Raw genomic sequence first — 22,168 nt, forward strand, 5'->3', positions numbered from 1 at the left:
CCAATGAGTATAGGCCCAACCTGCTCAACATTTCCTCATAAGACAAACCCCTCATCCCAGGAATCAGCCGAGTGGACCTTCTCTGAACTGCTTCCAATGCAAGTACATCCCTCCTTAAGTAAGGAGACCGAAATTGTACGCAGTACTCTAAGTGCAGTCTCACCAATGCCCTGTACAGTTGTCGTAAGACTTCCCTACTTTTATACTCCATCCCCCTTGAAATAAAGGCCAACATTCTATTTGCCTCCCGAATTACTTGCTGTACCTGCATGCTGACTTTTTGTGATTCATGTACAAGGACACCCAGATCGCTTTGTACCGCAGTATTCTGCAGTTTCTCTCCATTTAAATAACTTTTGCTTTTCTAATTTTCCTACCAAAGTGGACAACCTCACATTTTCCACATTATACTCCATCTGCCAGATTTTTGCCCACTCATTTAACCGATCTATATCAATGTAGTCGCTTGGAAGTACAGAACTTGAGTATTGCTGAAAAAAAGAGACATGTCAAACCTTTTCATCTTGCACTTATCAATACAGATGCAAGAATGTCAAATTTCAGAGAGAACAACAATTTATACTGCATGAGAAAAGGGTGCTGATTGGTTGGCAAGTTGACTCTGATTGGTTGGCAAGTTGATTCTGATTGGTCAAGGTATTGCCATAGAGAATGCACCAGGAAAATATTGTCCCCTATGCTTTGTTTAATTCAAAAAACGGCACAAGGCCTGGACATGCTCCTTTCGCCTGTAGAGGATAGGACCCTGCCTATTTATATCCCTTTGCAGACTCAGGGAAGAATTTAATGGGCCCCCAGGAAATGGGCTTGGAGGCAGGGGACCTATAGAATCGTAACAGAAGGTGTGGGGAGTAGGGAAGAGGGCCCGTCACCCTGCAATTAAGTCAGGGGCGGAAAATTATGAAGACGGCCTTCCTACCCAGAGGCCAACTGAAGCCCTTAAGTGGCAAATTAATAGCTGGAATTAAACCAGCAGCTGTTGTGGGGGGTGGCGGGGAAGGTTGGGGAGGAGAGGGCTCTGTCACACGGGGAGGCTGCCCAGTAAAACAAGGCGACTTACCTATGGTTTGGGCTATGCCTCCTCCTTGGGCAATATGTGGTCCATGAAGGGCCCCTGGTGGAAAAGGCCTCCCCTCCAATAACCCCCACACCCTCAAAGATCATCCTACCCCCCTCACCCCCCACCCCCTTGGTGGGACCTGCCTCACCTACCTTGGGTCCTGGCTCCAGTGCTGGGCCTGGTCCAAGGCCTGGTATAGTACTAGCAGTGGACACCGTTCCCAGTTGTGCTGCCAGTCCTCCGATTGGCTGGCAGCTCTTGGAGGCAGGATCCCCGTCCTTAAAGCGAGGGGACCCTGGTGCTGGGCAGTCAGTTGCCCAAGCACCATTGAATTGCACCGTGAGGGCTTTGCAGGGCAGAGGCAGGGTTCCCTTTGCCTTTTTGGCCTGTCATCAGGACCCTTGCCGGTTCCACTAAATTCAGCCCCTTCTCTGTACTCCTGACAACTTGCTTTCCCACCTATTTTTGTATCGTCAGCAAATTTGGCTACACTATACTCTGTCCCTTCATCCAAGTCATTAATATAAATTGTAAATAGTTGAGGCCCCAGCACTTTTGTCTGTAACACCTGTCTAGTTATATTTTGCCAACCTAAAAATGACCCATTTATTCTGACTCACTGTTTCCTGTTATTTAGCTAATCCTCTATCCATGCTAATATATTACCCCCAACACCATAAGCTCTTTTCTTGTGTACTAAACTTTTATGTGGTACCTTATCAAATGCATTTTAGAAATCCAAATGCACTACATTACATTAAACAGCAGCAAAATTGTACTCATCCACAATCTGTAACCTCATGGCCTGGCATATCCCCCATCCTACCATTACCATCAAGCCAGGAGATGAACCCTAGTTCAATGAAGAGTGCAGGAGGGTATGCCAGGAGCAGCACCAGGCATACCTCAAAATAAGGTGTCAACCTGGTGAAGCTACAACCCAGGACTACTTGCATGCCAAACTGTGTAAGCAGCATGCGATAGACAGAGCTAAGCGATCCCATAACCAACGGAAGAGATCTCAGCTCTGCAGTCCTGCCACATCCAGCCGTGAATGGTGGTGGACAATTAAACAACTAACTGGAGGAGGTGGCTCCACAAATATCCCCATCCTCAATGATGGGGGAGCCCAGCACATCAGTGTGAAAGATAAGGCTGAAGAATTTGCAACAATCTTCAGCCAGAAGTGCCGAGTTGATGATCCATCTCGGCCGTCCCCAGCATCACAGATGCCAGACTCCAGCCAATTCGATTCACTCCGCGTGATATCAAGAAACGACTGAAGGCACTGGATACTGCAAAAGCTATGGGCCCTGACAATATTCCGACAATAGCACTGAAGACCTGTGCTCCAGAACTTGCCGCGCCCCTAGCCAAGCTGTTCCAGTACAGCTACAACACTGGCATCTACCCTGCAATGTGGAAAATTGCCCAGGTATGTCCTGTACACAAAAAGCAGGACAAGTCCAACCCGCCCAATTACCGCCCCATCAGCCGACTGTCAATCATCACTAAAGTGATGGAAGGTGTCATCAACAGTGCCATCAAGCGGCACTTGCTTAGCAATAACCTGCTCAGTGACGCTCAGTTTGGGTTCCGCCAGGGCCACTCAGCTCCTGACCTCATCACAGCCTTGGTTCAAGCATGGACAAAAGAGCTGAACTCAAGAGGTGAGGTGAGAGTGACTGCCCTTGACATCAAGGCAGCATTTGACCAAGTATGGCATCAAGGAGCCCTAGCAAAACTGAGGTCAATGGGAATCAGGGGGAAAACCCTCCACTGGCTGGAGTCATACCTATCTCCTCAGTGACTCCTCAGATACTGAAGCAGTCCGTGTAGAAATGCAGCAAGACTTGGACAATCTCCAGGCTTGGGCTGATAAGTGACAAGTAACATTCGCGCCACACAAGTGCCAGGCAATGACCATCTCCAACAAGAGAGAATCTAACCATCTCCCCTTGACATTCAACAGCATTACCATCGCTGAATCCCCCACTATCAACATCCTAGGGGCTACCATTGACCAGAAACTGAACTGGAGTAGCCATATAAATACCGTGGCTACAAGAGCAGGTCAGAGGCTCGGAATCCTGAGGCGAGTAACTCACCTCCTGACTCCCCAAAGCCTGTCCACCATCTACAAGGCACAAGTCAGGAATGTGATGGAATACTCTCCACTTGCCTGGATGGGTGCAGCTCCAACAACACTCAAGAAGATCGACACCATCCAGGACAAAGCAGCCCGCTTGGTTGGCACCCCATCTACAAACATTCACTCCCTCCACCATAGACGCACAGTAGCAGCAGTGTGTACCCATCTACAAGATGCACTGCAGCAACGCACTAAGGCTCCTTAGACAGCACCTTCCAAACCCGCGACCTCTATCAACTGGAAGGACAAGGGCAGCAAATACATGGGAACACCACCACCTGTAAGTTCCCCTCCAAGTCACACACCATCCTGACTTGGAACAATATTGCCATTCCTTCACTGTCGCTGGGTTAAAATCCTGGAAGTCCCCTCCTAACAGTACTGTGGGTCTACCTACCCCAAATGGACTGCAGCGTTTCAAGAAGGCAGATCACCACCACCTTCTCAAGGGCAATTAGGGATGGGCAATAAATGCTGGCATAGCCAGTGACGCCCACACCCCATGAATGAATAAAAAAAAAATTATTGCAGCATAGATCGAGTGTTATCTAAAGAAGTCTCGGGTTCTTTGGAGGGCCAAAAAATGATTCTCTTATTATGTGCAGATAGAACTATTTACGTTCTCCACAAGCCTGTCTAGCCAACATACTTTTTGCTGCTTCTAACTTCTTTCCAGCCTAATACCCATGTGACTATTACATTATCATCACTACAGTGGTAGGGGTATATTCTCACTGTCTCAAACATTAACCCTTTATGGCCCTTGTACTACAATCTCCTTGCTCAGGTGGATGTAAAGGATCACATGACACTATTTCGAAGAAGAGCCGGGGAATTATCCCCGGTGTCGTGGTGAATATTTATCCCTCAATCAACATCACAAAATCAGGTTATCTGGTCAGTACCACATTGCTGGTTGTGGGTGCTTGCTGTGCGCATACTGGCTTCCACGTTTCCTGCATTACAACAGTTACTACACTTCAAAAAGTACTTAATTGGCCGGAAACGCTTTGAGATGTCCAGTGGTTGTGAAAGGCGCTCTATAAATGCGAGTCTTTCTTTTTATAATGGCAATAATGTACAACAAGCACTGCCTCAATAGATTCCATGTGGAGAAATAGTCTATGGCATTTGATCAGTTTGGATTTCAGTCAGTGTCAAAATAGATTTTTACAATGTTCAATGGAAGTGTTTTATAAATGAAACTATCTATGAAACTAATCGATTTTAAAGAAACAACATCTTGGGAAGCATGTAAGGGTAAATATTATCTGTCAGGGACTCCTCAACATTCTATTTCTTTAAGTACAGCATTTTAATTGTGATTTAAATAGTTCCAATTTCATTCAGTAGCTTTATAAAAAAAAAGCACAACTTTTTTAGGTATTTTTTTAACCACTTGACCACCATCTATTATCAATGAAGATATTTTGATATCATAGATCTCTAATTCATTGGTTAGTAACTGCTCAAAAAGGAACGTTAATTCCAAAGTTCTCTCACTTAAGTGGGCAGCGCAGTGGTTAACACCGCAGCCTCACAGCTCCAGCGACCCGGGTTCAGTTCTGGGTACTGCCTGTGCGGAGTTTGCAAGTTCTCCCTGTGTCTGCGTGGGTTTCCGCTGGGTGCTCCGTTTTCCTCCCACAGCCAAAGACTTGCAGGTTGATAGATAAATTGCCCCTTGTAAATTGCCCCTTGTGTAGGTAGGTGGTAGGAGAATGGTGGGGATGTGGTAGAGAATATGGCATTAATGTAGGATTTCTTGGTCGGCACAGACTCGGTGGGCCGAAGGGCCTGTTTCAGTGCTGTATCTCTAAATAAATAAATAAATAAATAAAAGTAAGGAATTAAGGCACTGAGTAACGAAGTGAACCCAAGTGCATTACCAAAAGTTTACCTATTTCATGTGTGTGCATTCAGCTACTGAAGATGAGTTAAACCCTTTGATTCTTGAAGGAGAAATCCAAAGGGGAAGACAGAATTAGCAGCATACATTTAGCTGATACTGAATAAACCCATTGCTGAAATTGAAGGTCATTGAGATTAAGAACTGACAAGTAGGTGAAAAGAACCCTAGTAGATGCTAAGAATGAGAAGAATACTTGACTTTTTAAATAGAAGGTAGGAATCCAGATGAAATGGATGTAATAAATGCTCATATGGAAGTAATTGTCATTAGGCAGCATTGAATTGATCTGAATTGCAGTGTGCTATCAAATTCAAATTGTACACAGAGGGGAAAAATGTTCCATTTCCAATTCCAAGGGGCATTTTCTTGGGTCTCTGCCCAGGGAGAGTGTTCCATCACACTCCTGACTTGTGCCTTGTAGATGGCTTTGGGGAGTCAGGAGGTGAGTTACTTGCCATAGGCTAGGAATCCTGTGGTGAGTAACTCACCTCCTGACACCCCAAAGCCTGTCCACCATCTACAAGGCACAAGTCAGGAGTGTGATGGAAAACTCTCCACTTGCCTGGATGGGTGCAACACCGGATTGACTTTTTAAAAATTCATTCATAGGATGTGGGCATCACTGGCTATGACAGCATTTATTGCCCATCCCTAATTGCCCTTGAGAAGGTGGTGGGGAGCTGCCTCCTTGAAACGCTGCAGTCCATGTGAGGTGGGTACACCCACATTGCTGTTGGGAAGGGAGTTCCAGGATTTTGACCCTGCGACAGTGAAGGAACGGCGATATAGTTCCAAATCAGGATGGTGTGTGACTTGGACGGGAACTTGCAGGTGGTGCTGTTCCCATGCATCTGCTGCTGTTATCCTTCGAGGTGCTAGAGTTCGCGGGTTTGGAAGGTGCTGTCTAAGGAGCCTTGGTGCATTGCTGCAGTGCATCTTGTAGATGGTACACACTGCTGCCACTGTGCGTTGGTGGAGGAGGGAGTGAATGTTTGTGGATGGTGTGCCAATCAAGTGGGCTGCTTTGTCCTGGATGGTGTCAGCTTCTTGAGTGTTGTTGGAGCTGCACCCATCCAGGCAAGTGGAGAGTATTCCATCACACTCCTGACTTGTGCCTTGTAGATGGTGAACAGGCTTTGGGGAGTCAGGAGGTGAGTTACTCACCGCTACAACCTGCTGTTGTAGCCATGGTATTTATATGGTTACTCCAGTTCAGTTTCTGGTCAATGGTAGCCCCCAGGATGTTGATAGAAGGAGATTCAGCGATGGTATTGCCATTGAATGTCAAGGGGAGATGGTTAGATTCTGTCTTGTTGGAGATGGTCATTGCCTGGCCATAATGAATGTCAGAAAATTGGGCAGGTCGGAACACATATCTGTTTCAGAACTCGCTTGATTTTCCTTTCATTTAAATTTATGAAAGGAAAATCAGGCTGGTTTCTTTAGAGGTGTGCTCTCCAACCCACATGATTACCCCACACTCACTGCAACAATAAGATCCAGTACACTTAAGCGAAGACCAAGGCAAATCTCCCCTCAGGTCTTTAATATAACTCTCCCACCATAGACTCTGGTATTGTTAAACCCAGGCTTAGTTCTTTCCTGATCAAAACCAACCCCTTACTCTGAACAATCCCGCTTCATGTAAGATCCTTACAGCCAACAGAGAAAGAAACTTTCAATGGATCACTGAGCTGCTTTCCAGCCAAGACCCAGAGGCAAAAGGTCAATGGCTAACCCAATATACCACCATTTAAATAATACTTTTAATAAAAAGTAAATCACATTCATCTCTGTTACAGTTAGAACAGTTAACCACTATTCCAATTCCTGTCACTAAATTACAACTTAAAAAGGTCTTACCAGTAGAAACCCTGACCAAGAAATTGTGCAATGGCTTTTTTACTACTATGTTTTCCACAGAATAAGTAGGGTGGTTGAGCAACAAAAACTGGCATTTGCAGATGCTCAGACTTGGATTCTGGTTTTGTATCTGAGATAAAAATCACAGTTTCCAAAACTTTATTAAATTTCGAGCAAAAACAATGATAAGAAACAAAACTAAAGAAATGCATATGGCATCACAGAATGTAATAAAGCTTTATTCTAATATTATTGATCACATTAGGATATTTAAATGTATTTTTGAGTTGAATTTTTCCTTATGAGATTTGATCAGAAAGCAGAGTGAAGGTCTGTATGACTTGTGGAATTTCTTTTGATCTGTTCCTCATGTTGTATCTATTTGTAGAAACTTGAATTTCCTTTCCACGATACAATAAACAATTTAATGATTCTGTTTGATTCTTGTCTAGTTTTTTGAGTATAGTTGTTAAATTAGAAAACAGTTTAACTAGAAATGAGCAACACCATCTGTTGCTTACTTGCCTCTTCAAGTTGCAAGTTTTCTGATGTGATTCTGTATTTATCTTTCAAGTTGGTTTTGTCCATCTGCAGCTAATGCTATTAATTTGTAAGCACTGTGGTGCTATTTCACGGTATTTTCATTTTATCTCAGGTCTTCAGAAAAACCTGGCATATGATATGGCAAAGTTCTGGTTGAGCAAAGCCAATCAGAAAGATCAGCACAAAAATGCATCAGGACGGTTTATGACCCTAAAACCACTAGTATTTTGCATGGTATTCTTGGCATTTAGTACCATCATCTTGAATAAATTGAATCCTTTAGATAATCCTTCTATTGTCATAATTTGCAAACATAGTCAGCACAGTCATCAATACAAAAAGGTCTGTCAATCTTTAGAATGTGTGCTTAATAATCTTGCTTGATAAAACAGATAGGTCATGAAACTACCTGTGTGTTCCAGCAGCATCTTAATATATGTTCAGTTGAATTTGCAAAACTGACTTGGACCCATTTACACCATATACACCAGGTCCTGACCTTGTGATGCCTTTCTGTGTTGGCATTGTGAAGTGCAGCCTCTGCCCATTCTTACCAATCCTTCACTATAAAGGGGCTGGTCCAGGAGAGGAAACTCTCTCAGCTAAAGACTTCCCATTCCCATGGCCTCTGTTAGAACCTGGTGTACATTCAGTGCATGTATGCCTGGTCTCATCATACATACCTGTTCAGTCCCAGATAAGAGTCCAGGCCATAGTTGGGACAAAGACCCCCAAATATCAGAGGCCAAACAAATTTTGGTTAGGAGAGTTTGAAGCACCTACCAGCCTTTGTAAGGAACCTGTGGTGGCATTCAGATTCCTTTTCATTGGGGGAGGTGGGTGGAGGAGCAGCACACATCTACCCCTAAACTGGACAGTTATCACTGATGTTTCTGGGGTCTTTGAGGGGGATGTACCAGGAAGCATCTACTCACAGAGGAACTTCCCCTGACTCTGCAAACTTTGACAAGCTAAGTAACTAGTTTCACTGCAGGTGCAAACACAGCCTAACTGCCATCACAGTATCGCAGTGAATATTCTAGGCCGTACAGAAATTCAGATTATATTGGGGGAAACGTTTGTTCATGTGAAGTGGCACCACACAAACACTGTTGATTCCCCAGGGGGCAAGCCGTGCCACGAGCGTTACTTGTGTGGGTTTCCTCAAACGCCATGCAGGTAACAGGCTGTGGCACTGTCTGCCCCCAGGGAATAGATGTAGTCTGTGTAGCACCACATCATGTGAACAAATTTTTCCCCCATTTGTCCATCTAATTAGTTCCACCAGGCTCAAATACCTTGCTAATTTTGTAATTAAAGGAAAATATTCTGTACAAAATCCTGTCATCTCATGTTTTTATTTTCTAAGCAAATGTTAATGTTACCACAGTGCAGAATAATCAGGAAGTGTAAATATTTTGGAAGTTTTACATCATAGATCATAATTGGATGCAGCTTAGCACCTTTATCTTTGATCATCTGGAAACCTTTTCAGATAATGCCTGTGTGGAGTTTGCAAGTTCTCCCTGTGTCTGCGTGGGTTTCCTCCGGGTGCTCCCACATGCCAAAGACTTGCAGGTTGATAGGTAAATTGGCCATTGTAAATTGTCCCTAGTATAGGTAGGTGGTAGGGAAATATAGGGACAGGTGGGGATGTGGTAGGAATATGGAATTAGTGTAGGATTAGTATAAATGGGTGGTTGATGGTCGGCACTGGCTCGGTGGGCCGAAGGGCCTGTTTCAGTGCTGTATGTCTAAATAAAATAAATAAATAAATAAACAAAATAATATGTTCAATTCATTCCAGACCCGCCCTGCCAGATGGAACTGATCAATATTCAAAGACAGCAACGGGGAAAGAAACTGCTTGGTGAGCTCTCGATTATTCGTTTTCAACCAGTTTTAATTTAAATAATGGAAATAATTTGAAAAGAAATAAACCAACAAAACTTCTTAAGTTACTTTACCAATTGTTATCAGCTATGTTTAATTTTGCACTAATTATTTTAGTCTTTTTCAATATATTAATCAGACAGTACATTTATGTTTGTCAGAAAAGCTAAGAAAAGGTGAAATATAGAATATTACAATTATTTATTGCACATTTTAAATGGTTGTATTATGCATTTTATTTAAATATTAAGTGGATATTATTGCAACGTACATATGAATATTTTAGTTTCAATAGTACTCTCATGTTAATATTTGGAACAAATATTTGCTGGATGTTATTTCTTTGAACATTTGTCACCACAATAATGCACCAATTATGCTGAATCAATGGTAACTCTAAGTCTTTTTTATAATTTGTTTTTTTTTAATTTGAAATTTATAACTGATGACCACTAACAAATCATTGCAATATAAATCAGTGGCTGGTGGGAGTGCACGTTGCAGCTAGATGCTGTTTCCAGAGGGTGGGACCTGTGGCAGTGATGTACATGCAAGAAAAGGATAGTATATGGAGAGATGCCAGGCTGCATGAATACTGTTCTGTGCTTAACTATTCACACCTGCACACCTACACCTGCAGAGAGAAGTGACCAACCCCTGTTTTAACAGAAGATTAGTATGTGTTATGATCCGCATGAAGATCACCAACAAACCAAAAGAATGGAAGCCACCGACTGACCCCAATTTAAGAAACAAAAAACAAATGGACTAGATTTCCAAAGTCCTTCAGGTCTTTGAACTTTACAAGTACATCTACAGATCCCCTATCCCAAGATGCAACCACCGGTTTCGACTCCATGGCAGTATCTCAGCAATCTGAACACCACCAATACCATCTCCACCAAAACTTTGAACCCTTTGGAACTTCTGTTGTTTTGCTCACAACAGTCTTAGTGGTGTAGCTTCACTGCGCATGTCTTACGCAACTTTTTAAGGCACCGAAAACAATGGGAGCAACTTGTATTTTCCAAAGGTCTGCTCCCAGAAAACAGGTTCCAATTCAAAGAGCTTGTCTTTTTTAAATCCAACAGCTTCCAGCTTGTTTCAGTTCAGCAGCTCTGGGAAACTTCTTAAAACAATCCTGAGCTTTGCAGCTGGCTTCCACCTCCAAGGTCGTCATGTAAAACTGAAACCTAAACTTAAATCACATGTCACATTCAAAAAAAACTGTTTGTTTAACCTGGCTATGACCTCCCAGAACACTGAGGCTTTTAGTTTCATTTTCAAATCAGGGTCTGTCTCAAAAAAACATGCTTTGAATCCAAAGTCATAGCACCCAACAGGTCAGCTGCACAGAATGAAATCTACACACAAGGACTGCATCACATTTCCCATCCCCAGACCCCTTGGGTAAAATAATGCCTTACCACAGTAAGGTTTTATTTAAAACAATTCAAAAAATATAATAGGTTCTTAATATCATAAACATTTTTAACAAATAGCTTGTTGTGTACTGTCGAGGTAACATTTTCCTATGTTAAAATTACACACATCATATTTACATAATCATAAGGGTTAACCAATGACAACATTAAGATTAATAGGATTCAGACATGGTAAATATTTCAGAGCTTTCCTTCACTCTTAACATCCTTTCTTAAACTCTGGACAGAGTATCAGCAATTACAATGCTTTTCCCTGCAATATGTACAATTTTCAATGTAAATGGCTATAACATTAAGCTCCAGCGAAACAACCTGGGGTTCTTTGTTCTGAAATTTCCAGAAACACATGTGGGTTGTGATCTGTATAAATCAATATTTCCCCCTGACTATTGGTTACATATACCTCAAACTGTTGTAAAGCCAGTACAAAACTTAAAGCTTCTTTCTCGATGGTCAAGTACTTTACTTGATGTTTTTTGAGCTTCCAAGAGAAGTAGCTAACCCGCCGTTCCATACCAGCATCATCATCTTGGAGTAGCACCACTCCTACCCCTACGTCACTGGCATCAATAGCCACTTTGAATGGTTTATTAAAATCTGGGGCTACAGGAACTGTCTCCTTTATTAAAATGACCTATAACTTCTCAAATGCAGTTTGGCATGACTCCGACCATTCGAACTTCATGTCCTTCTGTAACAGATTAGTCAATGATGTGACTACTGTGCTGAAGTTAACGCTCATATGAAGTGCAGTGATTGAAAATACAAAAATTCAAACTGAACAGTTTTAAAAATGGACTTTTCCTTGAAAAAGTGGACAATGTGCTGGATAAAATGACCGCCAAAGTCAAAAGACCTGGCCCTGTATATTCAAACTGTCTCACTATCTGGTAAGGACAAAAGGATACATTCCAAGCTAGGAGGTGTCAATTACACCCATCCTGAACCCATCAAGAGACATTTTTGAATTGAATGAGTTCTTCTGAAACAAAGAAGATGTGAAGTAGCCACATCCTGGTCCATTGTTGGTCACTACAGTGAAGGAAATCTACATCTGCCAGCAGAGGCAAAATGTGAGAGTTTTGACCTTAAAAAGTAGCCCTCTGGAGAGAGAGAGAGAGACCCAGGACAATCATCATGAAGGTCTGTCTAGCTGAGAACTGAGAGAAATCCAGCAAAAGCCAAAGAAGGTGCCCTGCTGTGAGTTCTAAACTTTGGCTTGTGCAGCAGAGAACTGAAAGTGATCTCCCATCTCTAGATTGAAGACTCAACTACCAGAGACATCTAGAAACAACCCAGGCCTGCAACTTCAAAAGAGAAATTGACCTCTGAGAAGATTCAACAGTTACCGTGAACCACAAAAACCTAGCTCACTTCAAAACGCTTACCCCTTTTTCTCTCTGTCTTTTCTTATGAGTGTGTGTGCGAGTAAATGCATGTGCGGTTGCGACTATTTCGGGAATGCATATTGCTTTATAGATAATTAATCATCTACAAGAAAACCTGTCACTGTCTGTTTATTTGACAAATGTTACGATCAAGTGAGGAGGGAATGAAGGGCTTCCCTCTTTTCCCTCTCCTTGTTAGACCACAACAGGTTTTATTCTTTCTTAAAGTGAATATACTGGCCAATTCAGTAGGTGTTTGATTACTTACTTGCTATGATCATAACAAGAACCAATTGGATGGGTTTCTTGAGTTAACTTTAACCTAAACTGAACTAATAAAATAATAAACAATGCACCAACTTTCACTCACACACACACTCTGGAGGTTTGCACACAAATAGGTTACATAGTGGGGAAAGGCAGATTGGTTGAGTTAGAGTCCATAAAAAAGATATACAGTCTGTGGAGTTTGGTGATTCAGCTGGCTTCTATCTGAATTCAGTGGTCCTGAGGCTTTTAGTTTGAAGAGGTAGATGACTAGTTCAGTGAGTCTCTTGGAGATAGCAATGCGGATGATTTCCTCCAACAAGGTTTCTGATTATAGCCGGAATATGCCAAGGTGGTCAGTCAACCAGCAGGTTTTGAAAGCTTTCAAGTTGGAATGGAAAGAGAGAGAGAGGACCTCCCACTTAGGGTCTGCTCATGTCAGAATCCAGTTGCTTCTCCTCTGCTGCAGAGAAAACACCAGCTTAAAACCTTAGATGGGGAGGGTCTTGTCATGAGACAATCACCCAGTCATTCAAAAATAGCAGTTAGCAGTATTTCTCTGTTTTCTGGAAGAACAGGTAGTTCCTTTAAACTTCCTGGGTCTTGGTTCTTGCTGGGAAATGCATAGACATTTTGTCTCCCTCCTCACAGTTCTTTGCAATGTAGGATACATATAGTTTCTCAATATCAGTGAACTCAACCCTGGATTCAAAGTTGTTCATAACTTTGTGAAAATCATCCAGTGCTTTATGTACATGGTTTTTCCTTTGCTCCACCAGGCTAACAGCTTGTTTTGTAGAGCACTTTGCAAACCAATTATCACCTAGGAAAATTGTGAAGTGGGCCAAATGGCACCATAACTGCATAAGACACTTTGTCAGGCAAAGTTTTAAGCCTGCTTTATAGTCATTTTGTACTTTAAGCCAATGCTGGATTTTTTTTTTCCCCTTCCACCTATCAATTTCGTCCTGCATCTCTTCCTGTTGTTCCAACTCATCCAGCCTGGCCCACAATTCCTCCTCAGTTCGGATACTTGACTTGTAGTCACCACACCATCACCACCCTCCAAATCTGCTACAAAAACCTTTCTGGGCTTAGGGTTTTCCTTTGGCTCATAAGCTTTTCTATGTCTCCCTCAGAATTTAAATTATAATTTCTAGGTCTTCAGTCTGAATTTCCTCCCGAACCTAGGTCCGTTTCCTGGGACCTAGGCGACAGGGATTTTGTTTTATGGGAAGGGTCTCTCCTACATCCACATTGTGTAGGGTTAGGGTTGTGCACCCTGGTTTGTCCCTGCAGATCCCTTCAAACACTCTGAACAGCCTTGTTAGGTCTCCTCTCTGTCCTGCATTTAAATTTCCCTAACATTTCAGTGTTACCTAATCAGGCAGTAGGGGATTTGATTTGGGAATCCGCCTGGCCTCTCTCTAACTCGTTCTCACTGTCCCTTTCGCCCTCCTCTTTCCTGACTGCCTGACTGACCTGTGCTTGTTTACCACCTTCCCAGCTGTGGTGTCGTTTTAACATAGTGATGTGGTATAGCCATTGCTTTTTCCCACGATCTGGGGTGTCAATTATATAATTCACTTGGCTAATTCTCTTTTTTACTCTGTATGGGCCACTGAACCGGGCTTTGAGTGGTTCTCCCTGCATTGGTAATTGCACTAACACGCAGTCTTCGGGCTGAAATGTTCTGGCCTCAGCATGTTTATCTGGCTGCCTTTCCATAGCTGTCTGGGAGGTGTTTAGGTGTTACTGAGTCACTGCACAGGCTCTTGTGAGCTGAACATGGAGATGTAGTCTATCAGGGAAGATTCGTCCCTGGGTCCCAAAAAACTCACCTTGATTAGTTTTAGAGGATCTCTCACCTTGTGTCCATAAACTAATTCAAAGGGACTAAAACCAGTAGACTTTTTGGGTGAATCCCTGGAAGCAAACAGGAGAAATCCCAGCCCTTTGTCCCAGTCATGGAGGTACTTATAGCAGTATACCCTGATAATTGTCTTTAGAGTCTGGCGGTGCCACTCCAAAGCCCCTTGTAACTGTGGGTGATAGACTGAGGACTTTAGCTGGGTTATGCCCAGATTACCCATGATCTTTTGAAAAATACTGGACATAAAATTTGTGCCCTGATCCGACTGCATCTCAGCAAGCAGCCCATATTGGGTGAAGAATTGGGTAGCACCTCCACCACTACTTTGGCAGAGATAGTTCTAAGAGGGATAGCCTCTTAAAATAAAAAAAAATCTGTAAATCGAGTAGTCACATCCATAATGGTGAGAAGATACTGGTAGCCCCCTCTTATTTTTGGCAGGGGCCCCACACAATCTACCAGCACTCTACTGAATGGTTCTCCAAAAGCCGGTATGGGAATTAAGGGGTGCAAATTCTATTACAGGTTGAGGCTTCCCGACAACCTGGTATGTGTGGCAAGTCTTACAGAACTCCACCATATCCTTGTGGAGTTGTTGCCAGTGAAAATGCTGTCTGATGTGGGCTTTGGTTTTTCTGATACTGACATGTCCAGCCATTGGAATTTTGTGGGCTATTCTCAATATTTCCCTCCAGTACCTTGGTGACACCACTATCTGGTGAACCACTGTCGACTCTTCATCTGTAGGTTTGTGAGGAGGTCTCCACTTCCTCATCAGCACCTCATCCTTTAAATTGTAGCACTCTGGAACTCCCTCTGCTTCAGCTTCAGTTTGGGCAGTCTGTGCTAACTTTTTTAACCCTGTGTCAGCTTGCTGAGCCTCGACCAAGGAAGATCTGTTTAACCCATCCTTTGGTCCTCTAACTTCCCAAATAAGGTTTCAGATCTGTCTGCAGTGCCAGTTCAGCCTCCTCTGAAGGAGCTTGTTTGGCCATGGACTAGGTCACCACACAGTCAGGAACAATGTCAGGGACCTTTTCTTGTAACTGCTCTGTCTCCCTGACGTCTTTCAGTCTCTCTAAAACCACTGGAGAAGCTACCACCTTTATCACCACCGGATCATAAGCCTGGATGTTGTCCAGGTTTAGCTGCATATGGACATGGGCTGCTTCAGTATCTGAGGAGTCGCAAGTGGTGCTGAACATTGTGAAGTCATCAGCAAACACCCCCACTTCTGACCTTATGATGGGGGGAAGGTCATTGATGAAGCAGCTGAAGCTGGTTGGGCCTAGGACACTACTATGGGGAATTCCTGCAGTGATGTCCATGGATTGAGATGACTGACCTCCAAAAATCGCCACCATCTTCCTTTGTGCTAGGTATGACTCTAACCAATGGAGAGTTTTTCCCCTGATTACCATTGGCTCCAGTTTTGCGAGGGCTCCTTGATGCCATACTCAGTCAAATGCAGCCTTGATGTCAAGGGCAGGCACTCTCACCTCATCTCTGAAGTTCAGCTTTTTTGTTCACGTTTTGACCAAGGCTGTAATTAGGTCAGGAGCTGAGTGGCCCTGGTGGAACCCAAACTGAGCATCAGCTTTTTGTGAACAGGACATACCTGGGCAATTTTCCACATTGCCGGGTAGATGCCAGTGTTGTAACTGTACTGGAACAGCTTGGCTAGGGGTGTGACGAGTTCTGGAGCACAGGTTTTCAGTACTATTGCGGAAATGTTGTCAGGGCCCATAGCCTTTGCAGTATCCAGTGCCTTCAGCCATTTCGTGATATCAGGTGGAGTGAATTGGATTGGCTGAAGACTGGCATCTGTGATGCTGGGGACCTCAGGAGGAGGCCGAGAGGGATCATCCACTTGGCACTACTGACAGAAGATGGATTTGATTTTATTCATTCATGGGATGTGGGCGACGCTGGCCATGCCAGCATTTATTGCCCATCCCTAATTGCCCTTGAGAAGGTGGTGGTGAGCTGCCTTCTTGAACTGCTGCAGTCCATTTGGGGTAGGTATACCCACAGAACTGTTAGGAAGGGAGTTGCAGGATTTTGACCCAGCAACAGTGAAGGAACGGCGATATAGTTCCAAGTCAGGATGGTGTGTGACTTGGAGGGGAACTTGCAGGTGGTGGTGTTCCCATGTATTTGCTGCCCTTGTCCTTCTAGTTGGTAGAGGTCGTGGGTTTGGAAGGAGCCTTGGTGCATTGCTGCAGTGCATCTTGTAGATGGTACACACTGCTGCCATTGTGCATCAGTGGTGGAGGGAGTGAATGTTTGTTAATGGGGTGCCAGTCAAGCGGGCTGCTTTATCCTGGATGGTGTCGAGCTTCTTGAGTGTTGTTGGAGCTGCACCCATCCAGGCAAGTGGAGAGTATTCCATCACACTCCTGACTTGTGCCTTGTAGATGGTGGACAGGCTTTGGGGAGTTAGGAGGTGAGTTACTCGCCTCAGGATTCCTAGCCTCTGACCTGCTCTTGTGGCCACGGTATTTATATGGTTACTCCAGTTCGGTTTCTGGTCAATGGTAGCCCCTAGGATGTTGATAGTGGGGGATTCAGCGATGGTAATGCTGCTGAATGTCAAGGGGAGATGGTTAGATTCTCTTTTGTTGGAGATGGTCATTGCCTGGCACTTGTGTAGCGCGAATGTTACTTGCCACTTATCAGCCCAAGCCTGGATATTGTCCAGGTCTTGCTGCATTTCTACACGGACTGCTTCAGTATCTGAGGAGTCACGAATGGTGCTGAACATTGTGCAATCATCAGTGAACATCCCCACTTCTGACCTTATGATTGAAGGAAGGTCATTGATGAAGCAGCTGACGATGGTTGGGCCTCGGACACTACCCTGATGAACTCCTGCAGTAATGTCCTGGGGCTCAGATGATTGATCTCCAACAACCACAACATGCAAATGCTTCAGCCTTGTCTTTTGCGCTGATGTGCTGGGCTGATCCATCCTTGAGGATGGGGATGTTTGTGAAGCCACCTCCTCCTGTCAGTTGTCTAATTGTCCACCACCATTCACAACTCTGCAGGACTGCAGAGCTTAGATCTGATCCGTTGGTTGTGGGACCACGTAACCCTATCTATTGCATGCTGCTTCCACTGTTTGACATGCAAGTAGTCCTGTGTTGTAGCTTCACCAGGCTGACACCTCATTTGGTATGGCTGGTGCTGCTCCTAGTATGTCCTCCTGCTCACTTTATTGAACCAGGGTTGGTCCCCTGGCTTTTTTGGTAATGGAAAAGTGCAGGATATGTCGTGCCATGAGGTTACAGATTGTGGTTGAATAAATTCTTCTGCTGTTGATGGTCTGCAACACATCATGGGTACCAGTTTTGAGTTGCTAAATCTGTTCAAAGTCTATCCCATTTAGCACAGTGGTAGTGCCACACAGCACAATGATTGGTACCCTCAGTATGAAGACAGGACTTCATCTCCCCAAGGACTGTGCGGTGGTCACTCCTACCAATACTGTCATGGACAGATGCAACTGCCACAGGTAGATTGGTGAGGACGAAGTCAAGTATGTTTTTCCCTCTTGCTGGTTCGCTCACCACCTGCAGCAGGCCCGGTCTAGCAGCTATGTCCTTTAGGACTAGGCCAGCTCGATCAGTTGCAATGCCACCAAGCCACTCTTGGTGATGGACATTGATGTCCCCCACCCAGAGCACATTTTGTGCCCTTGCAACCCTCAGTGCTTCTTCCAGGTAGTGTTCCATATAGAGAAGCACTGATTCATCAGCCGAGGGGAGGGCAGTAGGTGGTAATCACAAGGAGGTTTCCATGCCCATGTCTGACCTGATGCCATGAGGCTTCATGGGTTCCAGAGTCAATGTTGAGGTTTCCCAGGGCAACTCCCTCCCACCTGTATACCACTGTGCCACCACCTTTGGTGGGTCTGTTCTGCCAGTGGGACAGGGCATACCCAGGGATGGTGATGGTGGTGTCTGGCACATTGTCTGCAATGTATGATTCTGAGAGTATGACTATGTCAGGCTGTTGCTTGACATAGTCTATGGGACAGCTCTCCCAATTTTGACACAAGTCCCCAGATATTAGTAAGGAGGACTTTGCAGGGTCGACAAGGCTGGGTTTGCTATTGTCGTTTCAGGTGCCTTGGTCGTTTCCAGGTTTTATTCCTCTTCTTAGACTTTGTAGTGGTTTTAATACAACTGAATGGCTTGCTAGGCTATTCCAGTGGGCATTTAAGAGTCAACCATATTGCTGAGGGTCTGGAGTAAAGGCCTGCTACCTGACCGGAACCCAACGACATGTCTCGGGTTCGGATCAGGTCGGGCCCCTCTTCCAGGTATGGCTTTCGGGCTTGGGTCGGGTCGGGCCGAACAAACACGGTAAGTGCTCTGCTGGTATAATTGAAATTAAAAAACTTACCTGAGCTGGGAGACCGGGACGAAACTGAGTCTGCGCAGTGAGCGAGTGCCGTCACTATGACGTCATCACGCACGCGCTGGAGGTTCCGAGTCAGAAGGTAAGTAAAGGGATGGTCAGGTTGGGCAAGGGGCAAAATCAGAGGGCCTCGGGCCAGGTCGGGCTTGGGTCTTCTGTGGTTCGGTCGGGTTCAGGTCAGGTTCTTTTTCCTGACCTGAGCAAGCCTTTAGTCTGGAGACACCTGTAGGCCAGATCAGGTAAGGACAGCAGATTTCCTTCCCTACAGGACATTAGTGAACCAGATGGGATTTTACAACAATCGATAATGGTTTCATGGTCACCACAAGGCTAGCCTTTTAATTCCAGATTTATTAATTGAATTCAAATTTCAACATCTGCTGTGGTGGGATTCAAACCCATGTCCCAGAGCATTAGTTATTAGTCTAGTGACATTACCACTACACCACGGCCTCCCCTCTCCTTGTTAGACCATACAGGTTTAATTCTTTCTCAACGTGGGCATACAGGCCAATTCAGTCGGTGTTTGATTACTTACTTGCTATGATCATAACAAGAACCAATCGAACAGGTTTTCTTGAATAAACAAAGAGGTTAAATTTAATGTACCTAAACTGATCTAATAAAATAATAAACAATACACTAACTTTCATTCACACACACACTCTGGAGGTTTACGCACACACATAAATAGGTTACAGTGTGGGGAAAGGTAGATTGGTTGAGTCAGAGTCCATAAACAAAGTATACAGTCTGGGAAGTTTGGTGATTTGACTGGTTTCTAGCTGAATTCAGTGGTCCTGAGTCTTTTAGTTTGAAGAGGTACATGACTGGTTCAGTGAGTCTCCTGGAGATAGTGATGCGGATGATTTCCTCCAGCGGGGTTTCTGATTGTAGCTGGAGTATGCAAAGGGAGTCAGTCAACAAGCAGGTTTTGAAAGCTTTCAAGCTGGAATGGAGAGGGATTGCCACTTAGGGTCTGCTCATGTCAGAGTCCAGTTGCTTCTCGTCTGCTGCAGAGAAAACACCAGCTTAAAACCATAGATAAATAAATATTCTTTGCCAAATCAAAACTACTAGGAGTTTCCTCTAGTTCATCCTTATCTTTCACCTCCAATTCACATCCACCAGCTTTGAGCCTTTCCATTTTCTAGTTGTGGTCTAATGCCCAACTTTGCATTTCTTGTTCTTTTTCTTTCTCTTCCCTTTCCCTTTCTCTTGCAATTTCAAGTTTTCTCATTTCAAATTGTCTTTCCTTTTCTTCTCTTCTCTTCTCTTTTTCTTCCACTTTCAGCTTCTCTCGTTCAATTGCCTTCTTTCCTTTTCTTTTTCTGATTCAATTTTGGATAGATCTACTTGAATACTAGCAGAAACAACCTTTTCTTCCTCAAGCTTCAAGTGAGGAACTAATTATTGGATTATCTCTGCTTTTCTAGTCCGTGGCTTTAAGCTGACCCTTAGGTTCCCTGCTGTAGCCTTCAGATTTTCTTTTGTCAACTGTTTCAAGATACTAAGAGACAAATCCCCTTTCTGCACAAAGCCCTGACCATCATGTTGATTTCCCACTGAACATAGCCAAAGTAAATGTGAAATCTTGTTTGTTTAAGCTCTGGAAAATTCCAGAGAGCCCGTTTCACTACCTCATCTGGACCAATCAGATCCTGGATGAGCCCCCAATTTTGTTATCCCCGTGGAGACCACCAACAAACCAAAAGAATTGAATCCACCGACTGACTCCAATTTAGGAAATGAAAACCAAACGGACAAGATTTCCCTTTTATATATTTTACTTTAACACTTAAACCAAAACCAACATAAATTAAACATGAACAAAAAGTGCTGGAAATACTCAGCAGGTCTGGCAGCGTCTGAGGCGAGAGAAGCAAAGTTAATGTTTCAGGTCTATGACCTTTCATCATAACTGGTAACGGTTAGAAAATAATTAGGTTTTCAGCAAGTGAGGGGGTGGGGGAGAGGACAAAGGGAAAGGTGTCTGATAAGGCAGGAGCTCCATAGATGCTGCCAGACCTGCTGTGTATTTCCAGCGCTTTTTGTTTTTGTTTCAGATTTCCAGCATCTGCAGTATTTTGCTTTTATTATATAAATTAAATGTGAACTGACAGTTTAATCATGTTTGATATATATATATCTTAAAGGCTACACGTTAACTATCAGATGCAACAAGGATGCATCTCACAAGTCCTTTGGCAGTCCTATCAGCCGAACCATCACAAATTCCTTCAGGTCTTTGAACTTTTCAAGTAGACCTCCAGATCCTGTCTCCCAAGTTGCAAACGTCAATTCCACTCCATGGCAGTTTCTCTGCAATCCAAACCCCACCAATACTGTCTCCACCAAAACTGCGCACCCTTCCAGAACTTCTGTGGCTTTGCTCACAACAGTCCTGGTGGTGTATCTTCACTGCTTCCACCTTACACAACTCTTTCAGGTACTGAAAACAATAATAGCAACTTGAATTTTCCAAAGATCTGCTCCCAGAAAGCAACTTCCAATTCAAAGAGCTCGTCTTTTTTCAAAGCAGCAGCTTCCAGATTGTTTCAGTTCAGCAGCTCTGGGAAACCTTTTAAAACAATCCCTAGCTGTGCAGCTAGCCTCCACCCTCCAGGGTCATCTTGTAAAACTGAAACCTAAACTTCAATCATGTCTCTGGTACAAAAAAAAACATTTTTAAAAAACCTGGTTCTGACTTCCGAGAACATTGAGACTTTTAGTTTCATTTTTGAATCAAGCTCTGTCTCAAAAAAACACATTTTGAATCCAAAGTCATAGCACCCAACAGGTCAGCTGCACAGTCTACACACAAGGACTCTATCACACATGTGAAGGCTCTTTTTCCTGAAGGAAACTGATGTGCAGGTTAGGCACAGGATATGGTTCATGCAGCCTGTATGCCATCCATTTCTTCCGTACACATTAGTTGGAAAGATTGTCATTGGGAAACTTATTGGTGCTGGTAATAGTACAGAGGGCAAAAAATAATTTATTTACAGCAGTAGAATAGCACCGCAAAAATATATCTTTGCCTGACTGTGTTCCTACTTCTGCCTCTAATTTCAATACCTCAAATTTTCCAACACTCCCCCCACCGCCCCCCACCATTAGGTCCCTTTCCCCAATACTTCAAATTCAAAATTCTTGATCTCATTTACAAATCTCTCTATGGCTTTACCTTACACTACATTTGCAGCCTTTGCCTCAGCCTGTGCTCATGTTTCCATTTGACCCTAGTCTCTCTACAACTCCTTCCCTCTATCACTCCACCATCAATGGCAGAGACTCCAGCCATTTTTCTATGGTAATAATTTTTT

General features: G+C 43.8%; 1 protein-coding gene across 4 annotated transcripts in view; it reads left to right on the forward strand.

Annotated features, from left to right (window-relative positions):
* The window catches only part of spock3 (SPARC (osteonectin), cwcv and kazal like domains proteoglycan 3), a 687,897-nt gene that overhangs the window by 660,376 nt on the left and 5,353 nt on the right, over positions 1 to 22,168 (forward strand). For all 4 annotated transcript variants that reach the window (XM_068039972.1, XM_068039987.1, XM_068039980.1 and 1 more), the window contains one exon: positions 9,356 to 9,418. In XM_068039972.1, coding sequence (XP_067896073.1) covers positions 9,356 to 9,418 — 63 coding nt within the window. The remainder of the gene's footprint in view (positions 1 to 9,355; positions 9,419 to 22,168) is intronic.

Source organism: Heterodontus francisci, chromosome 1 (genome assembly GCF_036365525.1).
Source record: "Heterodontus francisci isolate sHetFra1 chromosome 1, sHetFra1.hap1, whole genome shotgun sequence".
Taxonomy (NCBI): Eukaryota; Metazoa; Chordata; class Chondrichthyes; order Heterodontiformes; family Heterodontidae; genus Heterodontus; species Heterodontus francisci.